The sequence below is a fragment of the Oryctolagus cuniculus genome, chromosome 12 (genome assembly GCF_051225735.1).
Source record: "Oryctolagus cuniculus isolate XC-2025 breed Fujian yellow rabbit chromosome 12, ASM5122573v1, whole genome shotgun sequence".
Taxonomy (NCBI): domain Eukaryota; kingdom Metazoa; phylum Chordata; class Mammalia; order Lagomorpha; family Leporidae; genus Oryctolagus; species Oryctolagus cuniculus.
The window spans coordinates 87,933,088-87,959,086 of record NC_142878.1 but is presented as its reverse complement, the minus strand read 5'-3'; the positions used below and the strand labels follow the sequence as shown (position 1 = coordinate 87,959,086).

The following is a 25,999-nucleotide window of genomic DNA, read 5'->3' as shown; positions in this document are numbered from 1 at the left end:
GGTGCTGGGGGGCTGTGCCCCCTGCCTTGCTGAAATTGGGGGAGGGCAGGCGGTGTCTCCTGGGAAGCTGGCTGCACCCAGCAGCGAGTTGAGTTTGCCTGAAGGGCTGGGGCTGGCCTGGCTGCAGACGCCTGCTGTGAGGTGGGGAGGTGAGCCTTGTGGCTCTGCTGAAGCCCTGGGAAATAAGCATGGGAGGTTCTGGCCCTTTTTTCTAAGGTGGTTCTGGGAGGGAGCACAGGATCCTCAAGAAGTGGAGAGCTGCATGCAGTGCTGTGGTGCTCAGAGAGGCAAGGCCACGGGCCCTGCACAGGCGCCTGGGCTTGCGCTTGGAGGAGCAGCGCCATGCAATGTCTGCTCAGACCAAAGGGCGGCCCCCTCCCCTCCTCTACTGGGAGCTGGACTCCTTGAGTGGGTACGCCCCCTGGGCAGGCAGTGGAAGAGCAGCCAGTGGTGGTTTGCTTCCGGCCTACCCAGAGGACTGTGAGAGCTATAGCACAAGCCTCGAAGCCTAAGGAACCCCCTGCCTACTGCAAGACCCTGGTTCCTCAAGATGCAGGGTGCTGGCCAGCCGTGTGTTTCAGTATTCAGGGGGATATCCATGGGGCTGCTTGTCCTTAGTGGAGAGTCTTGATGCTGCTTGCTTGCCTGCCTGCTCTACCCATGGGGCTTCACCCATACCATAAGCATTGCATTCCTTTTCTGGACCAGGGATTAGGGATAAGAATAAGGGGTGAGAACTTGCCAGGATGCAGGATAAATGCAAGGGTAGATAAGGGGTATCAGGGACTTGGTTCCTGAGAGGCTAGAGGTCAGTACCCCCTGAGGCATGGGTGAGTAGAAGGTTGTTAGACCTGTGGAGATGCCAAAGCATTCCAAGAAGAGGGTGTGGTGAGGTTGGGGTGGGCACTGTGGTGTGGCAGGTTAAGTCACCGCTTGGGATGCCCACAGCCCACATGGAGTGCCTGGTTGGAGTCCTGGTTTCTTCATGCTTCTGATCCAGCTTCCTGTCAATGGGCACCCTGGGAGGCAGCAGAAAATGGCCCAAGAAGTTTGGTCCCTGCCACCCGTGGGAGAGACCCAGATGGAGTTGCTGGTTCCTGGCTTCGACCTGGCCCTGCTCTGGCTGCTGTGGGCATCTGGGGGAGTAAAGCAGGAGGGAAGGTCTCCTCTCTCTCCCCCTCTCCCTCCCTCACTCTCACTCTGCCTTTCAAGTAAGTAAAATCTTTTTCTGCCACTCGGGAAGGGAAGCAGATGTGTTAAACAGCTTTGATGCCGTTTGACAGCTAAGGAGGGCAGTAGGGATTCAGCCAGGTGTGTTTCAGTGTGGAGTCTATATTGTGCCCGGTTGGCTAGGGCTGGACCACCAGGTGGGCTAACACAGAACACGACCCCTGCTTAAGGCAGGCTTATGTCCATACTTAAGGCAGGCTATGTCCATGCATTGAATCCCAGACCTACGCATCTGTGGTACCGATTCTCTGGAGAGGGACATATTTTGAAAATGGAGACCCTCTTTTCATAATACAAGGTAATACTGAATTACAGTGCACTTTTTTTTTGCACTGTCTTTTAAAACTACTTTATTGAGGTATGATTGACATACATGAAACTGTACATTTTGTTTTGTTTTTGACAGGCAGAGTGGACAGTGAGAGAGAGACAGAGACAAAGGTCTTCCTTTACCGTTGGTTCATCCTCCAGTGGCCACTGTGGCCGGCGTGCTGTGGCTGGCGCACCACGCGATCCAAAGCCAGGAGCCAGGTGCTTCTCCTGGTCTCCCATGCGGGTGCAGGGCCCAAGCACTTGGGCCATCCTCCACTGCACTCCTGGGCCACAGCAGAGAGCTGGCCTGGAAGGGGGGCAACTGGGACAGAATCTGGCGCCCCAACTGGGACTAGAACCTGGTGTGCCGGCGCCGCTAGCTGGAGGATTAGCCTATTGAGCCACGGCGCCGGCCTCTTTTTTTTTTTTTTTTTTTTTGGACAGGCTGAGTTTGAGAGAAAGGTCTTCCTTCCGTTGGTTCACCCCCCAAATGGCTGCTCCGGCCGGCGTGCTGCGCCGATCCGAAGCCAGGAGTCAGGCACTTCCTCCTGGTCTCCCATGTGGGTGCAGGGCCCAAGCACTTGGGCCATCCTCCACTGCCTTCCCGGGCCACAGCAGAGAGCTGGACTGGAAGAAGAGTAACCAGGACAGAATCCGGTGCCCCAACTGGGACTAGAACCTGGGGTGCCGGTGCCGTAGGCAGAGGATTAGCCTAGTGAGCCATGGTGCTGGCCAAGTTATATTATCTCTTTTTTTTTAATTTTTTTTATTTTTGACAGGCAGAGTGGACAGTGAGAGAGAGAGAGACAGAGACAAAGGTCTTCCTTTACCATTGGTTCACCCTCCAATGGCCACTGTGGCTGGCGTGCTGCGGCTGGCGCACTGCGCTGATCCAAAGCCAGGAGCCAAGTGCTTCTCCTGGTCTCCCATGCAGGTGTAGGGCCCAAGCACTTGGGCCATCCTCCACTGCACTCCTGGGCCACAGCAGAGAACTGGCCTGGAAGAGGGACAACTGGGACAGAATCCGGTGCCCTGACTGGGACTAGAACCCTGTGTGCCGGCGCCACAGGCAGAGGATTAGCCTATTGAGCTACGGCGCCGGCCATTATAATCTTTTAATTTTATCTTTTTCTTTATTATTTGAGAGAGAAAATAGAGCTGTTTATCTGCTGGGTCACCCCCTGCAGCAGCCAGGGACCTGCCACACTGAACTAGGAGCCAGGAACCAAGGGTCTTCCACATGGGCGGCAGGGACCCAAGCACTTGAGTCATCCTGTGTTGCTTCCAGGTGTGTGTTAGCAGGAACCTGGGTTGAAGGTGGGGCTGGGACTGGAACCAAGGCACAGAGGTAGAGAGAGAGGTCTTCTATCCACTGATTCACTCCGCAAATGGCCGCAATGGCTGAAGCTGAGCCAATCCAAAGCCAGCCAAGAGCTGCTTCTGGGTCTTCCATGTACGTGCAGGGCCCAAGGACTTGGGCCATCTCCCACTGCTTTCCCAGGTGCATTAGCAGAGAGCTGGATCTGAAATGGAGTAGCTGGGACTTGAACAAGCAGCTGTATGGGATACCAGCACTGCAGGCTGGGGCTTTAACTTGCTGTACCACAGCACTGGCCCAACGTAATCTTTCTAACTGAGGGGTACCTTGATGGAGGAGGATGGTATTTTTTTTTTTTTTTAAAGATTTATTTATGTGAAAGGCAGAGTTACACATACAGAGAAGGAGAGAGAGAGAGAGATCCTCCATCCTCTGGTACACTCCCCAGATGGTCACAACAGCCAGCACTAGGCTCGGTCAGAGCCAGGAGCCTCATTTGATTCTCCCAAATAGGTGTCAAGGGCCCAAACACTTGCATCATCTTCTGCTTTTCCCAGGCCATTACTAGGGATCTGGATCAGAAGTGGAGCACCTGGGACATGAACCAGCACCCATATAGGATACTGGTGTTGCGGGTGGTGGCTTAACCAGCTATGCCACAATATTGGCCTCTGGAATTTTTTTTAAGTTTCTTTATTTCAAATATAAAAAGTTTTTACTTATTTAAGAGGCAGAGAGCTCCCATTTACTCTCTAAATGCCTGCAGTCCAGGACAGGGCTAGGCTGAAGCCAGGAGTCAGGAACTCAATCCAGGTCTCCCATGTGGGTGTCAGGAAACCAGCTACTTGAGCTGTCACCTGCGGCCTTCTAGGGTGCACATTAGCAGGAAGCTGGACTCTTGGGAGCGGAACTGTAACTCAAACTCAAACACTGTGACGTGGCATGGGGACTTAGCTGCTGGGTCAAATGCCAGTCCTAGTGTGTTGAGGAGGCCTGGTACCACTGTGAAGTTAGAGGGAGATTGCTAGACACATGGGGTCAGCACTCCAGATGACCACATTGCTCTGAATTCTGGGGTCCAGTGTGTGACTTGGGTACCTTCCCTTTTCTCTGATGTCAGAAGAATTGAAAGAATCTGGGGCATTTTGGGGTGCTCTCTCTGGGGACTTTCTTCAGCATGGGAGAAGGGAGGCTTCTCTCTTTCTGGGCTCTTACCTAGCAGCGGGGACCCGGCAGGTGGACCCAGGCAGATGCTGGTAGGAGGGGGCTGTGTGGATGTGTCCCCCTGCTCAAGTAACCTGATGGAGAGACTCCTAAGTAGTAGTTGTGTCAGGCATTGTTCTCAGTACTGTACCATTTAAAAAGTTTTTGACATTTTCATTTTATTTGAAAGGTAGAGAAAGAGAACCATCTGCTGGTTCACTCTCCCAAAATCCCACAACAGCCAGGAGGCAGGCGCTCAATTCAGGTCTCCCACGTGGGCAGCAGGAACCCAAGTATTTGAGCCATCTCCTGCTGCACATTAGCAGGTAGTGGAGTAGCCAGGATTCTCCAACCAGGATCCCAGTGTGGGATGTGAGCCTCTGAAGGGGCTGCTTACCCTGCTGGGCCACAACACCCACCCCGGTTTTAAGAATTATTAAACAGTGCTCTGATGTGGAATGCAGGGTCCCAAACCACCGTAGCAACGGTCTGCCCCCAACACTGTACCATTTTAACTCAATTAATCTGTATAATAGCTCCGTAAAGTGCTGAAGTTACCACGCTTTTCTAAATGGAGGAACTGAGGCAGGATAGCTTAAGTCACTTTTTTTTTTTTTTTTTTAAGATTTATTTTATTTATTTGAAAGTCAGAGTTAGAGAGAGAGGTAGCTACAGAGAGAGGTCTTCCATCCGCATTGGCCAGAGCTGCGCCAATCCGAAGCCAGGAGCTTCTTCCAGGTCTCCCACATGGGTGCAGGGGCCCAAGGACTTGGGCCATCTTCCACTGCTTTCCCAGGCCATAGCAGAGAGCTGGATCGGAAGAGGAGCAGCCGGGACTAGAACCAGTGCCCATATGGGATGCCGGTGCTGCAGGCAGAGGATTAACCCACTGTGCTGGCCCTTAAGTCGCTTTCATGGAACTATTAAGTGGGGACGGGACATGAGCCTCCCGTTTGCTCCTAACGGCACTGTACCTGCCGTTCTGTTCCTGTTGGGGTCTGGTGAGATGGTGGGGGTGGGGGAGGGAGGGGTCTGCAACGAAAGGTTTTGAGGGCTGAGCTTTAGGTGACGCCAGAGTCCCAAACAGAAGCCCAGAGAGTGGCTCCAAACTGGGTCCCCTTGGGCTGGGGCAGCTTGAGACTGGGTGCAGGGAGCTGAGAGCCTCGCTAGGGGGAGGCGTCTTCTCTCAGATGCTTCTGAGAGCTGCTGCTGCACAGACAGGGTCAATAGCCCAGAGACCGTCAGTTTTGTTGTACATTCTCCGCGGATCCCCATGCTGCCTGGGCCGGGGCTGGCTGCTTTCACTCTGGGGACCCTCCCCACATGCTGCTTCCGCTGCGCCTTAACTGTAGAGGTGGTACTTGCTCTAGGGTGACACCTGCCTGTCACTCTGGAGGCCTGCCTCCTGGGGCTCCTTACCCGCTGCTCCCTTGCCTATGGGCAGCCTGCCCAGTCTGCCCAGGGAGAGCGGTTTCTAAATGCCCTTCATCCTTTGGACTTGCAGCTTCCTCTTCCTCTTGCCCCTGTGGCCAGGTGGGTCTGGCAGGTGTGGAAGTGGAGCTTTGTGCCCATGCCCTCTCCTTGTTTGCCCTCCTGGGCTTTGGGGCAGTCCTTCCCGTCTGCCCCCAGGGCTGAGCTTGCTGTCCAGGGCCATTCCCTCGGGTCATCCAGGGTGAGGTGCTGGCACAGGCTACTTACCACCAGCCTCTGCTCTGCCATTGGTTATGGGCAGCAGCGGCATAGGGCCAGCTCCCTGGTCATCCATCCCCTGATCATGGCTGCCCTGAGGGGTCTGCGCCTTCCTGGGGCAGAGCCTATCTGTTGCCTGTGCTTTGGAACCCTGCTGCTGGGAGGTGGGAACTGCTGACAGCCTACGGGGCTTCCATGTGCTGGAACCTGTCCGCCCCCTGCCAATCACCAGCACAGCCTCCGTGCTTTCTTCTTCCCACGTTGCACCCTTACATTGCCTCTCTGAAGTCCCCCGGCTAGATAGGTGGTGGGATGATTGGGACCTCCTTCCTGAGGAACCCGTCCTAGATCCAACAGCAGGAGCGGGAGGGGTGAGAGGAGGGAGGTTGGCCGGCTCAGCTGCCATGGCTGTTGGTCATTCATGGCCAGCTGGGCAGAGCAGCAGAGGAGGCAGAGAGATCTTCCATCCACTGGTTCACTCCAAATGCCCGTAACAACTGGCACTGAGTGGCAGGGACTGAATTACCTGTTGCCTTCCACGGTGCGCATTAGCAGGCAGCTGGATTGGAAGAGGAGCCTGGGCTCCAACCCAGGCAGTCCCATGTTGGGTGTGGGCGTACCAAACAGTGGCTTACCCATCATGCCTGTTCTGCCCGCTCCCCCAATATATTTTGGAACTGGTGTTGTATAGTGGCTAAAGCCCTCCGCTGTGATACTGGCAAGTCCTGGCTGCTCCACTTCTGATCCAGCCCCCTGCTGTTGGCCTTGGAAAAGCAGCCAAAGGCGGCCCAGGTACTTGAGCTCCTGCCACCCACATGGGAGACCCAGATGAAGTTCTTGGCTTCAGCCTGGCCTAGCCTTGGGCATTGTGGCCATCTGTGGAGTGAACCAGTAGATGGAAGATCTCTCTTTCTGTCACTCTCTTTCTCTCTCTAACTCTGACTTTTCAAATAAACAAATCTTGTATGTGTGTATATCTATACATATATATAGAGAGAGAGAATGTATTTTTAAATGTATAAATGTATAAATTTGAGAGTGCTCCCATCCTCTTGTTCACTCCCCAGAAGCCTGGGCTAGGACTGGAGTCAGAAGCAGGGAACTCATTCCCAGTCTCCCATGTGGGTGGTGGGTGCCTGAGCCATCACCACCGCCTTCCAGGATCTGCATTAGCAGGAAGCTGGAGTCGGGCGCTAGAGCTGGGTGTTGATCCAGATGCTCCAGTGTCGGGTGAGGGTGTCCTGACTGCTAGGCCACACCTGCCTCTGAGCAGAGGCTCAGAGTGTGGCTGCTGCAGACCCCCAGGAAAAGGGGCAGGGCCAGACCTGGACTGGCTGTGCTGTAAGTGCCTGGACTATTTAGCCCTACTGTAGTTAGCCACCCCCTCCTCCACAAATGGGCCCTTGCCTTATTTATGGGTGCCTATGGGGGAGTCAGGAGAGGATCCTGAAATACAGGACCTGAGACCATTTTGTACCAAAGATTGATTTATTTTATTTGAAAGACAGAGTGACACAGAGAGGGAGGGCCAGAGAAAGCTTCTATCTGCTGGTCAGTCCCCGAATGCCCACAACAGCTGGGGCTGGTCCAGGCCGGAGCCAGGAGCCAGGAGCTCCATCTCCCACGTGTATGGCAGGAACCCAGGCACTTTGCATTAGCAAGAAGTTGGATTGGAAGTACCCACCTTCTGGGCCTCAAACTGGCACTCTGATGTGGGATGTGGGTATCCCGCTGACCCCAGGGTAGAACCTTGGGTGCTCTGAAGGAGGTCCTGGGCACCCTCCAGCTTCTGCCCTGCCTGCTGCCCGCTTGTTCTGGATGTCCAGCTGTGGCAGGTTGGGCTAGAAGGGTCCTCACAGGATGCAGGCCCATCCCTGAGCAGCAGGAGCGGTGTGTTGGGAACTGTCTCTCTTGTCAGGTTTCACCTGCCCCGGTCAGGTAAGGGACAGGTGCGGTGGGCCCAGCACTGTGTGCTCATGGTGGCCTGACCAAGCGTGGTTGAAGGGTTAGCTTCATTGATACTGGAGCTGGAGGGCTGGGATGTGGAATTCCTCCAGCCTCGTGCCTTCGATCTCGTCCCTTCCTGGGGTGGCGTGTGGCAATGATGCTGGCTGCAGCCCTTGCGGGGTGCATGGGGAAAAGACAGCACCACGCCAGGAGGGCCAGGAGGGGTAGGGGGGTGGACCTGGGAGGTCTCTGGGCTGGGGGCTCAGTGGCCTGCCTGAGTCCTGGCCCCTGCTGTTGGAACTGGCTCCTTAGGGGAGACGGAGGTCATTGCATAGAGGGCTCTGGTCCTGGGGCTGTGAGTAGCTCCGAGAATGAGGCCTGAAGCCTCCCTACTCTGAATGCCCAGCTCTACCCCTTCTCTTGGATAGCTGCTTATCACGCCAGCCAGGTGCCCCCGGTCTCTGTCTGCTCTCCCCCCAACACATGCATTCAGGACTCTGGGACAGGCTACAGGGGAAGAGCCTCACACCTTCCAGGCGACCTGGGTTTAACCCCTTGCTTTGCCGCCAGCCAGCCAGGCGCTTAAAAATGGGGCCCTGCACCTGTTCTACCTGCTACATCAAAGGACCGACAGGCTCCCCTGGCTGTGGTTTGCGTGAAAGCGTGACAACTACAAAGTGGGCCCAGGATGGGGCCTCCCAGGGAAGCCCTCAGACCCTGTGACGGGAGGCTGCAGGCAGCAGAGCTGGCAGAGCACTGGGACGGTCCCTTCCCCCCAGACACACACCCTGGCCCCCCAGGTCAGGCTGTGATGAGGTTGATAAACTCCAGGGCCAGGTATCATCATCTAGGTGGGGGCTGCCTGGAAAGGAATCTGAACAATGCGGGAGTCAGGGGCGGCAGGTGCCAAGAGCGCGGGGGGCTCAGGGCGCTGTGTGTCTGGGTTCTCATCCACTGACTGCCTGTGTGCTGCCTGCTCTCACTCCGTGTCCCTGTTCAGTGCCTTATAAGTCCCGGGTCTGTAGGCCGTGTCGCCACATTCCATCCACCTCGCGTCAAGTGGCCCCACTCAGGGCCTTCTTTCCCCTGGGTGTGTGGGGGGGTGAGAGCAACCTGCAGTGCCAAGCCTCAGCCTGGGACCCGGGCAGAGCCCAGGCCCCACCCCCCCAACACACACAGAAAAGGAAAATAAAAAGCGTGGCTGCCGTGGTCACCCCGAGGGTGTGGCTTCCCTGAGGTTTCTCCCTGGCCACCCTTGCATTGCCCCGGTAGAGACCCCCGTCCCCCAGTGTGGCCTAGGGCTCCAGGCCCTGTTCCTCGGACTCCTGCTCTCTGCCACCACCTGCTTCCCCATCCCTTCTGCACCACTTCCTTAACCTCTTGTGAGCAGAAGGAAGTAGTGGCGCTTTGAACAGACGAGGAGCAGTGTCCAAGTGTTACCCTGGCACTCGGTCACCTTGTCCCTCTTCCCTTAAAGGAAGGCTGTCTTAGACCATTGAGGACAAGGAAGCTGAGGCTGGGCCACCCTCGGCTTCATTACTGAGGTAGAGGAGAGAACGCCAGGCAGCCGCCTCCCTCTCTGGTCAGCGGGTGGCATCTGAGCGGGCAGTGCCTTTTCTTAGGTCTCTCCCTTGGGGGAACCAGATGAGAGCTTTTTCGTCCCGGCCCTGACTTGAGAGGTAGAGCTCCCATCCGCGGGATGGATCTGGATTGGGCCAATGCCAGGAGCCGGGGGTACTCAATCTTTGTCTCTCGTGTGGGTGTCAGGAACCCAGCTGCAGCCTCCTGGCATCTGCATTAGTAGGAGGCTGGAGCCAGAGCCCAGTGTTGAAGCCAGGTTCTCTGATGGGGGCACGTGGACATCCCAGCTGGTGGCTTAACTACTAGTGCAGACACCTGTCCCGGATGCATTCTTATTCTTTTTTGTTTTTAAAGATATATTTATTTATTTGAGGGTCAGAGTTACACAGAGAGAAGGAGAGGCAGAGAGAGAGAGGTCTTCTGCCCGCTGGTTCACTCCCCAGTTGGCAACAATGGTCAGAGCTGCGCCGATCCAAAGCCAGGAGCCAGGAGCTTCTCAGTCTCTCACACAGGTGCAGGGGCCCAAGGACTTGGGCCATCTTCTTCTGCTTTCCCAGGCCATAGCAGAGAACTGGATAGGAAGTGGAACAGCTGGGTCTTGAACCAGCGCCCATATGGATGCTGGCACTGCAGGCGGTGGCTTAACCAGTGCCGGCCTCGCCTAGCATACATTCTTTTTTTTCTTTTTTTCTTTTTCTTTTTTTTATTTTTTTTTTATTTTTTTTTTTATTTTTTTTTTATTTTTGACAGGCAGAGTGGACAGTGAGAGAGAGAGACAGAGAGAAAGGTCTTCCTTTGCCGTTGGTTCACCCTCCAATGGCTGCCGCAGCCGGCGCGCTGCGGCCGGCGCACCGCGCTGATCCGATGGCAGCAGCCAGGAGCCAGGTGCTTTTTCCTGGTCTCCCGTGGGGTGCAGGGCCCAAGCACCTGGGCCATCCTCCACTGCACTCCCTGGCCACAGCAGAGGGCTGGCTTGGAAGAGGGACAACCGGACAGAATCCGGCGCCCCGACCGGGACTAGAACCCGGTGTGCCGGCGCCGCTAGGCGGAGGATTAGCCTAGTGAGCCGCGGCGCCGGCCTTTTTTTTTTTTTTTTTTTTTTTTTTTTTTTTTTTTTTTAACAGGCAGAGTGGACAGTGAGAGAGAGACAGACAGAAAGGGCTTCCTTTTGCCGTTGGTTCACCCTCCAATGGCTGCCGTGGCCAGCATGCTGCGGCCGGCGCACCGCGCTGATCCAAAGGCAGGAGCCAGGTGCTTCTCCTGGTCTCCCATGGGGTGCAGGGCCCAAGCACCTGGGCCATCCTCCACTGCACTCCCGGGCCATAGCAGAGAGCTGGCCTGGAAAGGGGGCAACCGGGATGGAATCCGGTGCCCCGACCGGGACTAGAACCTGGTGTGCCGGCGCCGCTAGGTGGAGGATTAGCCTAGTGAGCTGTGGCGCCGGCGCCTAGCATACATTCTAAAAGGACATTCAGGGGCCAGCACCGCGGCTCACTAGGCTAATCCTCCGCCTTGCGGCGCCGACACCCCAGGTTCTAGTCCCGGTTGGGGTGCCGGATTACGTCCTGGTTGCCCCTCTTCCAGGCCAGGTCTCTGCTGTGGCCAGGGAGTGCAGTGGAGGATGGCCCAAGTCCTTGGGCCCTGCACCCCATGGGAGACCAGGAGAAGCACCTGGCTCCTGCCATCGGATCAGCGCAGTGCGCCAGCCACAGCGTGCCAGCCATGGCGGCCATTGGAGGGTGAACCAACGGCAAAAGGAAGACCTTTCTCTCTGTCTCTCCCTCTCTCACTGTCCACTCTGCCTGTCAAAAAAAAAAAGGACATTCAGTGTCTTTCAGTCAGGAAGGCTGCAGCTCATACAACCCGGTGCTCTGGACTGGGGGATGGCCCGGACGTCAGGGCTGCTCATGTCCCGTGTTGGGAGTTGACGGCCTGTCTGCCAGTCTTTGATTTGACCTCTCTCTAACACTTTGTTTAGGACTGGCCCCAGCGTCATCCAATGGGACTTTCCCAACCCCAACCTTTGGCAGCATGCTGTGTCTGCCCAGAACCCAAAGGCCATTTGTTCCTGGGCACCTCGGGGGTGACCCTGGGGTCTGAGTGGGTTGGTGTGAGATCAAGGTCAGTGAGAGTTTAGTGACTGCCGGTAGCTCCCTGGGCCCTGGGGCCCTGGCTTCCTCGTCTGAAAACGAGGTTTCTTCCAGTGCACGTGTTCTGTGTTGGGTGGCTGCTGAGGGCTGGCCTTGGGAGTGATGGTGGCTTAGAAGGCACTTGCTCATGCGCCTGATCACAGGTGCATCGCTTGACCATTTTGATGGAGTGGACAGTGGAAACGTTTCCTTTTTCAGATTGACTTTTTTTTGTTTTAAAGATTTATTTATGTATTTATTTGAAAGAGTTAGAGGAGGGGAGAGACAGAGAGGTTGGTCTTGTAGCTGCTGGTTCACTCACCAAATGACTACCATGGTTAGGGCTGGGCCAGACTGAAGCCAGGAGCCAGGAGCTTCTTCTGGGTCTCCCACAGGGGTACTGGAGCCCAAGCACTGGGGCCATCTTCTGCTTCTTTCCCAGGCTCATTAGCAGGGAGCTGGATGGGAAGTGGAGCAGCCGGGACTGGAACTGGTGGTGCTGCCTGGGATGACACCACCCCTAAGGGCAGGCACCTGCACTTCTGACCCATTTTATATATATAAAGTCTCCTTCTGTTACTCTTTCAAACTAAAAATAAATAAGGCCTGGGGAGTTAGCCTTCAGTGTCCGCCTGTTCCTGGAGAGCAGCCAGGCCCCAGCCATGTCTGACCAGGCATGGGGTCCCCTTCACTGGAGAGGAGGCTCCATGGCTGTGCCCCACAGCTGACCCCACATCTGGTCCTGCCCCTCTGGGAGGCTGCACTCTGCTGGCTTCCTCTGCACAGCCTCCACCCTCTTGCTCCCCCTCCAGCCCCTTCCCTGCTCCTGCAAGCCCCCAGGTGAGTTGCATCCTGGGTGTACCCAGGCCCTGGTGGTGGTGGAGAGTTGATTGACAGCCATGCCCACAAGGGTGTCCCGGGCCAAGACAGGTATCTGCCTGGCCAAGCCCTCTTTTCCACACACCTGGTACCAGGAGTGATGTCACTGTCCACCTTGCTCTTTTTGTTAGATCTTTAAACAAATCTGAGCTTGGGTGAAGGAAGACCACCACTCACACATAGCCAGGGGTGGCTTTGTCAGAGCCCCTTCTGCTTCGACATGGCCGCAATGCCTGTGAGCCTGGTCTTGCTAGGGAGACTCCCCTCTCTCTGGGAGTTCAAGGCCAAGGCTGGGGGAGCTGCCACTTCCTGTACCACCCCCGTCCCCTGGTGACTCCAATTCTGGGTTGGGACCCTGAGAGGGACACTGAGGGGCCTCCATGGAGGAGGTGAGGAGGGGAGAGAAAGAGGCCCACCTAAGTAAAGGAATTTGATAAGAAGTGTGCAAGCCACCCTTTGCTTTCAGATATTGTAAAACATTTTTTTTAAAGATTTATTTATTTGAGAGGCAGAGTTACAGAGAGGCAGAGAGAGAGAAGTCTTCCATCTGCTTGTTCACTCGCTGAGTGGTTGCAACGGCTGGAGCTGGGGATTAGGAGCCAGGAGCTTCCTCTGGGTCTCCCACATGGGTGCAGGGGCCCAAGGACTTGGGCCATCTTCTACTGTTTTCCCAGGCCATCACAGAGAGCTGGATCAGAAGTGGAGCAGCTGGGATTTGAACTGGTGCCCACATGGGATACCAGTGCTATAGACAGCAGCTTTACCCGCTGTGCCACAGTGCTGGCCCTGGATTCTTTTATTATTTATTTTCATTTTATTTGAGAAGAAGAGAGACAGAGACAGAAGAACGAGCTCTTCCATCTACTAGTTCACTTCCTGATGCCTGAAAGAGCTGGAACTGGGCCAGGCTGAAGCCAGGAGCCGAGAACTCAATCCAGGCCTCTCATGTTGGTAGCAGGAACCCAGCTTCTTGCCATCACCCGCGGGTATGCATTAGCAGGAAGCTGGAATTAGCAGCAGAGCTGGGACTTGAACCTAGGCACTCTGATATGGGGTGCAAGTGCTCCAAGTGTTGTCTTTTTTTTTTTTTTTTTTTTTTTTTTAAGATCTATTTATTTACTTGAAAGGCAGAGTTACAGAGGGGGAGAGGGAGAGCAGAGAGAGCAAGCTTCAGTCTACTGGCTCATTTCTAACATCTGGTTCACCCAGATGTCTGCAATAGCCAGGACCGGGCCAGTCCAAAGCCAGGAGCCTAGAGCTCCATCTGGATCTCCTGTGTGGGTGGCAGGGGACCAAACACTTGGGCCATCATCTGCTGCTTTTCCAGGCACATTAGCACAGAGCTGGATTGGAACTAGAACAGCCAGGACTTGAAACCGCTCATAGCGGATGCGGGCAGCACAGGTGGCGGCTCTACCCTCTGTGCCACAAGGCCAGCCTCCCAATGGGGTCTTAGCAGCTGTGCCAGCTGCCCGCTCCTGTGTTGGATTCTTAGAGTGAACTCGTGGAATAGTCGTGATGTGGGATTCTTTGCTTGGTCTGTGTCCAGCCTGAATGTCAGGCCCTGTCTTCCTGAAGCTGGTACCAGAAAATGTCTGGGGACGAGGGGTCCCTAGCGCCAGGCCTTGGAGAAGTCCCTGCCGTCCGCTTGCTGTGTCTCCCTGCCCTGAGCCCCAGCGTCTTCATCTGTAAGAGGAAGAGATTGAGCCAGGTGGGGTGACCGCCCCTGGGGAAGAGGAAGGCAGAAGATTCGCCCGCACTCCCAGCTCCAGCCGTAGGCAGACCTGACGCAGTCTCACTGACCGCTCTGTGAACAGGTGGCTCGTGGTGCCTGGCGGCTGATGCGGGTGTCCACCTAAGTGCTTGCAGGAGCATTTTGTTGGGCCTCTCGTGCCCAAGCTCAGGGCGTAAAGCGAGCTCTCCATCTTGGGGCTGGGGGTACTGCAGCATCCCGGGCCGAGCCAGCTCTGGTCTGAGTGAAGCCTGTTTCCCTCTGGGGCGTTCTCCCTGGCTGAGAGCTGGGGCTCTGGGGGTTTCTCTGAAGGACTGAGGTGCCTGGGGCCAGGGGCGGTCAAGGCTCCCAGTGTGGGAGGCCTGATGCTAGGCACCTTGGAAGAGGAGGATTTGTGGCCTGGCTCCTCTCGGACTTGAGACGCAAGAAGGGAGTGCAAGAGGGCCCTGGAGGAGGGGGTGGGCTGAGTGGGGGTGCAGGCAGCTGCTATAGGTGGGAAAGCATGGCTGTCCTTTAGGTGCTGGTGGTGCTGGAGCAGGGTGGGGGCTGGGCTCTGAAGCCTCTCCATCCTCCTGGTGGACAGCCCGCGGGCTGCCCAGCCCACGCACGTAACCCCCGCGGTGCCTCACCGGCTGTCTTCTGTCTGCCCTCCTCGCTCTGGCCTCGCTGTTGCGCTAAAGAAGTGCTTTAGGGAGGGACTGGCTCCCGGGGTGGACATGTGGCTGCCCAGGTGCTGCTGTCTCCTCCCAGGCAGCCAGGCTACTGGTGGCACCGGCTGCAGAGTCAGGGTGTCTGGGTCTTACCCAGCCCTGCTCCTCGGAAGGCCTCAGTTTCTGTCCCTGTACAACAGAGAGAGGCGGGGGCACATCTCCTGGGGTGGCTGGACCCATGTCAAACCGCAGAGGAGTTTTGTGGGTTTTTATTTTGTTTTAATTTGACAGGTAGAGTTATAGACAGTGAGAGAGACCGAGAGAAAGGTCTTCCTTCCGTTGGTTCACTCCCCAAATGGCCGCTGTGGCTGGCACTGCGCCAATCCAAAGCCAGGAGCTAAGTGCCTCTTCCTGGTCTCCCATGCGGGTGCAGGGGCCCAAGCACTTGGCCATCCTGCACTGCCTTCCCTGGCCACAGCAGAGAGCTGGACTAGAAGAGGAGCAACCAGGACTAGACCCGGCACCCATATGGGATGCTGGCACCACAGGTGGAGGATTAACCAAGTGAGCCATGGCGCCAGCCCAATGCAGAGGGGATTTAGCTCAGGCCTTGGTGACTTGGCCTCTAGGCGTTGCTTCGCAGAGGTGGGATCCTTCCTCTGTTGTCCCCTAAGCAGTAGTGGCAGTGGTCTCTTGGCCTCTCCTCACCTCCTAGGGGCGGAAGGGAGCTGCAGTGCCCGCTGGGGCACTTAAAACCTAAGAAGTAGAGACCAGAGGGAAGGGCCCTGTGGCCCCGGGGACTCTGAGCTGGGGCTGTGCAGAGCAGCCCCTGTCCTGTCCCCCGGCCCCTCCCCCACCCCACGCCATCCGTGCTGGGAACTTGCTATTTAAAGGGGGCCTCTGGGGAGGTTTGGCCAGCAAGGAGCCGTTTGAGGGCGGGTTTAAAATTAGCCCGGGTGAAATGGGTGACCTCCGGGGAGAACTGAGGCCGAGCTCCCTCGGGCTGCACTGGCTCAGGCTCTGGCTCTGACTCAGGCTGTGTCCCGCCATCCTGAGCAGGTCTGCCCAGCAGGGCCCTGGCTGCTGCCCAGCAGGGCCCCGCCCATCCTTGGGGGTGCGGTGGAGGCCGGTGCTCAGGTCCTGCCATCCTTTCCTGCCCACGAAAGCAGGTGTCTCTCTGCTGGGCTGGATGTGCGCGGAGATGACTTCCAGCTCTGCTGCTTTAAAGAATAAGAAAGAACACGTGGTGTGACCTGGGGCAAGTCTTCTCTCTGGCAGGATCTCCGTGTGCAGATGGGGTGTGCTCAGTGTAGCCCACCCTGGGTCCCCCCAGGTGCTGCCGAGAACAGGGAGCTGTATGTAGAGGGGCCCGGGGCTCCCAAGGGCTGGCGGCTGAGGCTGCTGAGGTGGCGTTCCTGGTCCGCGAGAGGCAGGCGTGCAGGTGTGTGGTCTGCATCCTAAATGGCCGGAGATTGTGCTGGAGAAACAGGACAGAGGTTCTCCTGGCCTGGGCTGGGAGTCACTCCACCCGGAGCCAGCAGCTGCTGGAGCTGCTCTCCTTTGACCTGGCTCCAAGGGGGCCTGGGGGTGTCCCCCGTACAAGCCAACATCTTAAAGTTCTTCCCGACCTCTGGAGAAGGGAGTGTGGCCGCTCAGGGCAGGAGACACTGTCCACGATGGCCGTGTGAGAGCGGGAGCCGCGAGCACTGTATCAGATCTGCCACAGTGACTTGGGGAGACCTGTGTGTGACAGAGCTGTGTGAGCTGTGAACAGAACGGGGCCGAGGTGTGTAGGGACCACACTCAGGGTTTTGAGATGACTTTAATGAATCCAGACCCTGAAACTCTCCCCTCCTGTCACAGCCATAGGCTGGTCTGGGCATGGTAGCTCATCTTTGCCCGCCACCAGCACTCACATAGCAGCAGTTCAGTCGCCGCTGGGGACACCGCATCCCTTTTCCAAGTGCCTGCCTGGTCTGGGTCCCGGCTCTGCTGCTGACTCCAGCTTCCTGCTAATGTGCACCCTGGAAAGCAGCAGGTGATGGCTCAAGGGCTTGAGCTCCTGTCACCCACATGGGAGACCCACCCAGGTGGCTTCAGTCCCAGCTATTGCAGGCATGTGAAGAGTGAACCAGTGGATGGGAGATAGCTCTTTCTGTTAATCTCCCTCTCTCTCTGCCTTTCAAGTAAAATAAAATAGCTAGCAGTAAACGTAGTAACAGTTCTGCCAAGCCTCTCATGGAGCTCCCCCCTAGTCAGAAGGTCACGTTCGGCTGGAGCCAGGGGACAGGCAGCTGGTGTTGAGTGCTCCACTGCCAACTTGCAGCCTTGCAGAGGGCAAGGCTCGCAACTTAATCCTCTGCCGAAGCTGAAGCTGGGGAGATCCGGCACAGTTGTCGCTAGGACTCCTTACCTAGTCCCCGGTTCAGGGGACATCTGTGTGAGCCCCGTGCTGGGAGGCAGGAGCAGAACACATTCCCTGCCGCGGAAGAGGCAGCCGAGGAAGTGCCAGGCCCCCTGTTGGTGGCGCTGCAGCACTGTGTGTGTGGCACAGGGCTCAGGATCCATTGGCACCTGGATCTTTGCTTCTCTCCCGGAGCCAGGGGCCCTTGGGTGTCCTGTGAAAAAATATGCACATTTTCACATGTGCCTCCTTGCGGGGTAAGGGCTGTAGGGAGGCCTTTGATCTGCAAACAGGCTCAGTTTGTACACTCAGGAAAGAAGGCCCTTTGTTGCCGCTGCTTGCCCAGTGGCACTCAGCACACACCCCCAGGCTGAACCTAGCCGGAAGGAGGTTGCAGATGGCGTCTGAGAAGGGCAGGGCTGTGACAGCACGGGTATCCCTGCCTGCGTGTCCAGAGGAGGCCCAGGAAATGTCGGATTCCTCCTCAGGCTCCAGTGTGGTCCCAGCTCCCGGCCTGCCTGCAGGGAGGGCCACGCTCTGCATCCTCCCTGCTTCTCCCAGCCCTGACCGCCACGTCTCTGTCCTCAGGTTCGGACACTGTTCGTCAGCGGCCTCCCTGTGGACATTAAGCCCAGAGAACTCTACCTGCTCTTCCGGCCGTTCAAGGTGAGTCAGGACACCCCCTGCCCCTCCTCCGGGTAGAGCCAAGGACCAGGGAGAAGCAGCAGGAATGAATGAATGATGTGGATTGGGTATTGGGAGGACCTAGGAGATGCAGAAATTGTTAAGGTTCGTTCATTCATTTGAATAGTGTGACAGAGACCTCCCATCTGCTGGTTCACTCCTCAAATGACTGCAGCAGCCAGGACTGGGCCAGACTGGAGCCAGGAGCCTGGAATCCACTTGGGTCTCCCATGTGGGTGCCACGGGCCCCAGCACTTGGGCCATCTGCTGCTGCTTTCCCAGGCCCATTAGCAGGGAGCTGGATCAGAAGCAGAGCAACCGGGGCTTGAGCTGTGCTCTGACACAGGATACCAGCGTCCTGGGCCGCAGCTTTAACCCACTGTGACACAACACCAGCCCCGAGAATCGGTGATCACAGGCCAGCCTGCTGTGTCCTGGTTCTGCTAATTCTGGGTGCCTTCCGTCACTTCCCAGCCCTTCCCATCTCGGTCTCCTCATCTGTAAAGTGGGAGCGAGATGGAATTTTAATAGACTCTGCCCCATGAGGAATCTGAGCCTTTTCAATTTGCAGATGAAAAAACTTAAGGTCTGTGCTCCCAGATTACAAGTCAGCGGAGCAAACGGGAATTTCCACCTGAGTGGGCGACAGCTGCCTCGTGATGGCCGCCCCTTGTGCTAGACCACGAGGCTTGGAACCCTGCGGCGGGAGGCACTTGGCGAGGAGGGTTTGGGGTGACTCAGGGGAGGCTGATCTGCACAGCAGAGGCTCTGACGGGCCCAGTAACGGCCCCTTCTCTCCACAGGGCTACGAAGGGTCCCTGATCAAGCTCACCTCCAGACAGGTAACTTCTCTCCTAGGTGTTTCTTCCTCAGCCCAGGCCGGCTGCCAACTTGGAAGTAGCTGATGCCGCATCTTGAGCTCCCCTGTGTTTCTGGTGGGCTGGGCAGAGGCAGCCTGCATGGCTCTCCTTCCTTGCACTAACCTCTGAACCCGGTCAGCTCCGGCTTCCCTCTGACTGGCTCTTGGGAAGGGAGGGACCTCTCTGCCCCTCCACAGCACCCTACCCCCACCGTCGAGTTGGCGGCTGAGCTCCGACCCCTGGTCTAGGAGGTCTAGGCTGATCCTTGGAAGTGAGTTTTCAACTCGTTGCCCCTTGCTTGATGGCGGAGCTTGCCCTGTCCTTGGTACATCGGTGTCACCCTGTTCTGCCAGGGAAGACCCTGGAACTCTCTCTGGATTCTCTGCGTGTGTCTATGAAAAGACTTGAACGAAAGGGCAGGGTTGAACGCAGCGCAGGCAGGCAGGCATTTTCTGGTGTGGTGCCGAGAAGGGAGACCTGAACCTCCCACGGCTCCAGCGGAACGGAAGGAAGGCCCGGGCAGGAACGGCTGTGGTTGCCGCGTCCCTGTCCACGGGCCAGGCGCTGTTTGCAGGAGGGGGTGGGCTGCTTTAGCGCTGGAGAGGGCTGTGCCGAGCCGGGAGAGAGGCGAGAGTGCTGTGTTCTGTTTTCCAATCCCGGTAGCCTGTCGGCTTCGTGATCTTTGACAGCAGGGCAGGAGCAGAAGCGGCCAAGAACGCGTTGAATGTGAGTAGGCGGAGGGCAGGTGGTCTTCTGACCCACGCAGCTCAAAGGCAGGGGATGTCCCTGTCTGCCCTGCACACTTTCTCCGGGTCCTGGGCGGAGCCCTCAGCCACGCCGTGTCCACTCGTGAGGCCCCGCCCCTTTCCTCTGCCGCGGTCCCTGCATGGGCACGGTCGCAGCAGCCGACAGTCGACAGTCGGGGTTCTTGACTCGGGCCTTCCCTTCTTCTTTCCCGTGTAGGGCATTCGCTTTGATCCTGAGAACCCGCAGACCCTGAGGCTAGAGTTTGCCAAAGCAAACACCAAGATGGCCAAGAGCAAGCTCATGGCGACACCAAATCCCAGCAGCGTGCACCCCGCCCTCGGCGCACACTTCATCGCGCGGGACCCCTGTGAGTGGCCCGAGCCGGTAGCGCGCAGCGCAGGCGCCTGCGCAGCACATCGGTCCGCCCGTGTGCCCGGGAGGCTGCTCGCATCCGCGGGTCGGCCTCCGACACTGCGCGGCTTCCTTCTTCCCCTGCAGCCTTGGCTGAGCCCGAGCCGTCGGGGCTGCCCGGGTTCCCTGCAGCCTTGCCTGATTTCTCTTGGTTGAAATGGGCCGAGGCTCATTCAGGAGCTCCCCATGGCGGGGTGGCTTCTTTCCTTGGTTTAGGGCCCGGGCCCTAAGGCGGGGGGTGGGGGGTCTGGCTGGGGGGAGTACTTCCTGGCCCAACTGTTGTATGGAAGGGGGCGGTGGCAGGGAGGCTGGTGTTCTGACGATGGAGGCTGTTGTCTCCCGTTATAGATGACCTGATGGGGGCTGCTCTGATCCCTGCGTCCCCAGAGACCTGGGCCCCTTACCCTCTGTACACCACAGAGCTGACCCCAGCCATCTCACACGCTGCGTTCACCTACCCAGCTGCCACTGCCGCCGCCGCCGCCGCCCTGCACGCTCAGGTAAGCCCCTCCTGGCGCGCCGGACTGTGGACCTGCCTGGGTGCCGGGTCATGCCGCTCCCGCAGTGATGGGAGCGTGGTGTTCTTCCAGGGTGGTTCCTGCCCTGGGGCTTGACCCGGTAGAGGGGGTGGGATAAAGGAAGCCTTGAGGCCGCGTGGAAGCCTCCGGCAGAAGCTGGGAGCCCCGTGTGCGATCTGCGTGTGTTGTAGGGCCACAGTTCGAATCCCAGCATGAGCTGGAGCACCTGCCCCTACTTCTCCCTGTCTTCATAAACCCACAAGCTTTAGAAGGTTTCCGTGCCTCGGCTTTGCCTCCTCCGGCACCAGGGAGTGGCGTCGTGGGTTCCAGGTTGATGCGTGTGAGGTGTCGGGCTGAGCCTGGGGCATCCTCAGAGCTCGCTGACCGCTGCCCGCGGTGACCTGTCCTGGGGCAGGAAGGAGGGGGCGGGTGTGTCTGGGGAGAGCTGGGGAGGCTCAGACTGGGCGAGGAGGGCTCCGTGGCCAGCGCTGTGTCAGGTGCCCAGTGGGCAGGCGGGTGGTGGCATCCTGGCCCCTGGCGCATACTGCAGGGTGGGTGCCTCACCATGGCAGTGATGGGGCCGTCTCAGCCCCTGCTCAGCCAGCTGCTGGAGAGCTGAGCCTCGGCAGAGTGAACTGCCGGGCTGTGGAGAAGGCAGGGGGAAGAGCGGCAGGAGGGAGGGACCAGAAGCCAGGAAGGAAGTCACAGGAAGCCGCAGGTGCAGGTGACAGGGCCCTGGGGCTCCGAGATCCCGCGGCATCCTCTCTCAGGCCCTTGGGGTGCTTAGGGGCATGGGGCTCACCCGGGTCGGAGGTGAAAGTCTGATGTGGGGCTTCCCACCTGGGCAGACTCACCCCAGCAGGGGACTGGCCACCACAGCAGAGTCCTGGTTAGCTGGGTGTTCTGTGGCTGAGCACTGGGGGTTGACGGTGTGGGGGTGGCGAGCGTCCCCCCTGGAGCAGAGCGTGTGGGTTCTGTGGTGGGAATGGAGCAGGCCCCCGACAGGACGTCATCCTGTCCTCTCCCACCTGGGCAGTATTCGGTGCTCCAAGGCAGGCCACACACGGTGGCCGTCACTGCAGGGGCCCTGCTGGGCGCGATCACGGCTCCCGCCCCGCCGGGCTGCCCACCAGATCCCAGCTTTGCCATCAGTGAGCTCCCCGCTCTTCGCCCCTGGGCCCCTGTGACCTCATCTGTGAAGGGAGGGCTGGACCGGATCAGATGGAGGGGTTCTGCCCGGGCCCCTCTGAGACCCAGGGAGCCGCTGCCCAGCTGGCCGGGGCTGGCGCTCTGCTCCTGGTCCCCGCGGGCCTGCACATGGTCTGCTGTCTCCTCCTGCACCGTAGCTGTCTTGATGTACTGCAAACTTGGGCTCTGTTTCTACTCCTGTGTGACCTAGAATGAACTACTTAACTTCTCTGTGCCTCTCACCAATGTTGGTGTGTGGGGGCAGTGCTGTCCGCTCAGGTCTTCTTCAGGTCGCGGAGGTCTCACAGTGCCTACGTTCCTACCCTCTGGCCTCCTTGGAGAGGCATGAAGGCCTCCCAGGACACTGGGATAGAGCACTGGAAGACAGACTGATGACCAGAGATCAGACAGGAAGTCACCGGTTCCGTTCTTGCTGCTCAGACCTGGGCATACATGTCCTCCACAGTGGACTGGGCTGTTGGGACCGCAGGGCTGCCTCAGAGCAGCTGAATACAGGGTGTGCCTCTCTGCTCCTAAGTGCACTCTTCTGAGCCCCGAGGACCAGGAGACAGCTGAGGGCAAGGGGGGGGGGACTTGGACAGAAGGTGGCGGCTCAGACAGAGGGGATGCACCCCAGCTGCGTGCCCTGAGCCAGCGACCCTGGCTTGAGCTGGCTGCGGAGGCCAGACCTGCGAGGGTGGGGCTGTACAACGCCGTCTTGCCAGCCTTCTGATCCTCTTACTCAGATCATCCCCTCCCAGGGCCTGGGCACCACAGGGTTTGGTGCTTAAAAGCAGGGACTCTTCAGCCCAGGGCCGCCCAGACTGGGTTTCGTGTGTGTGTGTGTGTGTCTTTTAAAGATTTGATTATTTGAAAGGCAGAGAGAGAGAGAATATCTTCCATCTGTGAGATACCCCAAATGGCCATACCCGCCAGGACAAAGCTAGTGAGCCAGGAGCTCCATCTGGGCCTCCTATGTGGGTGCAGGGCCCAGCACTTGGGCCACCTTACGCTGCTTTCCCAGGCGCATTAGCAGGAAGCTGGATCAAAACTGGAGCAGCCAGGACTGGAACCAAACTCATGATGTGCGTGCGTGGCGGGTGGCGGCTTAACCCACCGCGCCACAGTGCAGGCCCCTCGTTTTCCACTTCAACCCGAGAAAAGGGAGGTCCTTCGCCCTTTTCCACTTGAAGCTGTTCAGCCACTTACCCAAGACCTCATGGTAGCGTGACTGCTGTGCCTGTCTTCTTACCTCTACAGCGGGGACGATAGCACCAACCTGTGACCTCAGCGCGTGAAAACTGGCGCATGGCAGGTGCTTCCTAAGCCTGGCCGTTGTAGGTCTGCATTTAGGAGGCAAATAGGGTTTGTTTTTCGCCATTTTCCCTTTTGGCTGATCGTCTTATTCCCCAGACAAAACACTACTTTTAGTCCCTAGATTTGGAAGTTAGTTGGGAGCGGGCATACAAATAAATCCGTATGTGTGAATCCGTTACCAAGAGCATCGTGTGTAGTTCATCTTCTAAAATCTTAGGGACTAGAGCGTTTCTCTGTCGGTAAGTGGAGGCCCCTGCTGTGGGTGCGGGTGCCTGGTTGATACCTGCTGTGCCCATGGGCCCTGCCCTGTTGGTGGTGAATTTCGCATTCACACAGTGTCTTGCTGCTGGTGAGCTCTGCTGTGTTGGACACCCTTGGTCACACTTTTTTTTTTTTTTTTAAAGATTTATTTATGTATTTATTTGAAAGGCAGAGTTACAGAGAGGGAGGGAGAGACAGAGAGAGGTCTTCCGTATGCTGGTTCACTCCCCAAATGGCCACATGGCTGGGGCTGGGCCAGGCAGGAGCCAGGAGCATCTTCCACCTCTCCCACGTGAAGACGGGGGCCCAAGCACTTGTACTTGGGGCCATCTTCTGCTGCTTCCCCGGGTGCGTTAGCAGAGAGCTGGATCGGAAGTGGAGCAGCCAGGACTCAAACTGGCACCCATTTGGGTGGGATGGCGGTGCTGCAGGCCATGACTTTACCTGCTACGCCATGGCACCGGCCCACCTTGGTCACACTTCAAGGCACCTGTCATGTGTTCTGTATGATAAACTCCTAGAACTCTTAGAAGGTCAAAGCATAGATTTGGCAATTTGGTTAAGGTGGTTTTTGGTGTTAATAGCTTTTATTAACAGCTCAGAGGTGCAGAGAGGCTCCTGATGGGGTCATGTGATAGTCCCAACAGCCCTGGGGCCGCTGTGTCCTGAGGACACCTGTGCTGCATCCTTGGAGCCCAGGGAGGGTGTTGGGTGGCCTAGGACCCGGTCCCGCTAGGTACCAGGTATGCCGGTGCCTTAGGCTGGCCAGCCCCTGACTCCTGCCAAGATCTTGGAATTTCGTGCTGCACAAAGCTGCACCTAGAATGCACGGGGATGCAGGGGCGAGTTCCATGGGAAGCCGTCACAGCCTGCTAAGGAGGCCAGCTGCCCCTCCCTGCACCCTCTCCCTCCCAGCCAGCCCCTTGCTGGCGGCTGGGCTGTAGGGGAGGGTGTGCACCATCTCCTTGACCAGCTCCGGGAACCCAGCCTTGGCACCGGGCTGTGCCGGGGTCTGGTGCGGATGCCACGCCGCCAGCTTTCTGAGGCTCGTGTTGCAGGGAGCGAGAGGTGGGTGCAAGGAAGCCTCCATGGGGCTCCTCTGGGGCCGCGTGGCAGAACCAGACCACAACCAGGGCTGGGACTTCACCCTTGGAGAATGCTGACTTTGGGTGTTTTGTTTTTAAGTTCTGTGTATTTGAAAGGCAGACTGGGGGCTGGCTCCGTGGCACAGTAGGTTAATCTTCCCGCCTGCAGAGCCGGCATCCCGGCCATCCTGGCCATCTTCACTGCTTTCCCAGGCCACAGCAGAGAGCTAGATCGGAAGTAGAGCAGGCAGGACTTGAACCGGCGCCCTTATGGGATGCCGGCACTGCATTCAGCGGGTTCACCCGCTACGCCACAGCACCGGCCCTGCAGAGTAAAATTTTATTACATTCATTTTCCTGCTCGGGTTAAGGACTCCGTGCTGTCTCAGTGCTGGGGGCAGGGTGAGGCTTGGCCCACCTGGCTTGGTCTTGGCGGAGTGTGTGCCGTCTGTCCTCTGTCCTCGCCCTGCGGAGCAGCAGGCCAGGTGGTGCTTTCCCCCTTTCAGGGCGAGGCACTGGCCTGCACCTGCCAGCCAGCCGGGGTTGGAGCAGGACCGCCAAGGGACCCTGATGGCCGTGGTTGGCGGGCTCCCCTGAGGGAAGGGACTGCTGACCTTGGCTTCTCTTGCAGGTGCGCTGGTACCCTTCCTCTGATACCGCCCAGCAAGGATGGAAGTACCGCCAGTTCTGTTAGCACTTCTGTAAGTGCTGGTGCCAGGGGCCGGGACCTTGCACAGAGCCAGGGCCCTCCCTGCTCCCTGGTGCAGCTGCCTGGTGTCCACCCTTCTCCCACCCTGGCCCCGGCAGTCAGCTCCAGCCCCACGCCTCTGCTCATGGCCACCTCTCTCCTGTCCCTCCAGGTCTTGGCACCGGGGAGTTGGTTCTGGGGGTCTGTGTGGTGGGACCCACACAGGCACCCTGAGCTTCCTCGCACCCCGGGCGGCCGGTGCAGAGCTGCTGCATCCCTCCAAAGACTGTGAATCTTAAGCCTGACTCAGTGGACTGCTTCCTGGTTCCTGTCCCTCCTCTTCCGCCCTGTCCTGCCCCCAAGCCTTTCTCCGAGGCCTTCCAGGAGGATTAGGGGGCCTCCTTGCTGGGACCCCCAGGCCCAGCTTGGAGGCCCCCTGGGACCCAGCGAAACCTCCGCCTGGAGGAAGCGCGGTGTGTGATTTTGCATGTTTTCTAGCATGGAGTACGACACTTAACACGTGTGTCTGCCAGTGCACAGTTTGTTCTTCCACTGCGTCGCCATAGCAACAGACCCTGGCCACTTAATGGTTCATCATGCCCGATCCCTTCCACACCCGGCCCCCCACAGCCACCCTGCAACCCTCCACTCCCCGCCACTTCCCAGTCCAACAGCTCCACCCCCACCCCACAACAAGTCTCCCCACCGGGGTCCTCTGTGCCCCCTTTCTCGGCTGGGCCAAGGACGGTCAGGATCCACCTTCTCTGCCCACCTTGCCCCTGCCGCCACTCCTCACTCTCTGCAGACCTCGAAACCAAGCAGAACGTGGAAAGTATTTTTGTACCCTGTGTAACGAAATATTTATGCATCATAAAGGACTTTCCGTGTGTGTGCCATTAATTATTGAGGGGCCCTGGCTCGCCCCGTCAGATGAGTTCAGTGTTGAGTTCTGAGACACGCAGAGGAAGAGGGTTCGCGTTCCTCAGCAGTGTGCCTTTGTTTCCGGGGCTGTGCAGGAAAGCTGTGCAATGTGACTTTGTTTTGTGAGCGTGGCTGTGCTGCCCGGAGCCGCGGCTGCGCCTCGGGAGCCGGGGCTGTGATTTCTGACCCTGTGAGAATGTGAAACTGGATAATATATGAAACGCAAAATAAAAGAATCCAAAGCC

General features: G+C 57.8%; 1 protein-coding gene across 8 annotated transcripts in view; it reads left to right on the top strand.

Moving 5' to 3' along the window:
- The window catches only part of RBPMS2 (RNA binding protein, mRNA processing factor 2), a 27,711-nt gene extending 1,712 nt beyond the window's left edge, over positions 1-25,999 (top strand). For 2 of the 8 annotated variants that reach the window (XR_016218253.1, XR_016218252.1), the window contains 7 exons: positions 17,663-17,740; positions 18,562-18,600; positions 19,282-19,344; positions 19,582-19,732; positions 20,164-20,276; positions 24,777-24,846; positions 25,006-25,999. Coding sequence is in view for 6 of the 8 variants with exons in the window: in XM_002718081.6 (XP_002718127.1) it covers positions 17,663-17,740; positions 18,562-18,600; positions 19,282-19,344; positions 19,582-19,732; positions 20,125-20,276; positions 24,777-24,839 (546 nt within the window). In the remaining 2 variants the exon portion in view is untranslated. Of the gene's footprint in view, positions 1-17,662; positions 17,741-18,561; positions 18,601-19,281; positions 19,345-19,581; positions 19,733-20,124; positions 20,277-24,776; positions 24,847-25,005 lie in introns of all 8 variants that reach the window. The other 6 variants (XM_002718081.6, XM_089310559.1, XM_017347959.4 and 3 more) reach the window with 3 other exon arrangements.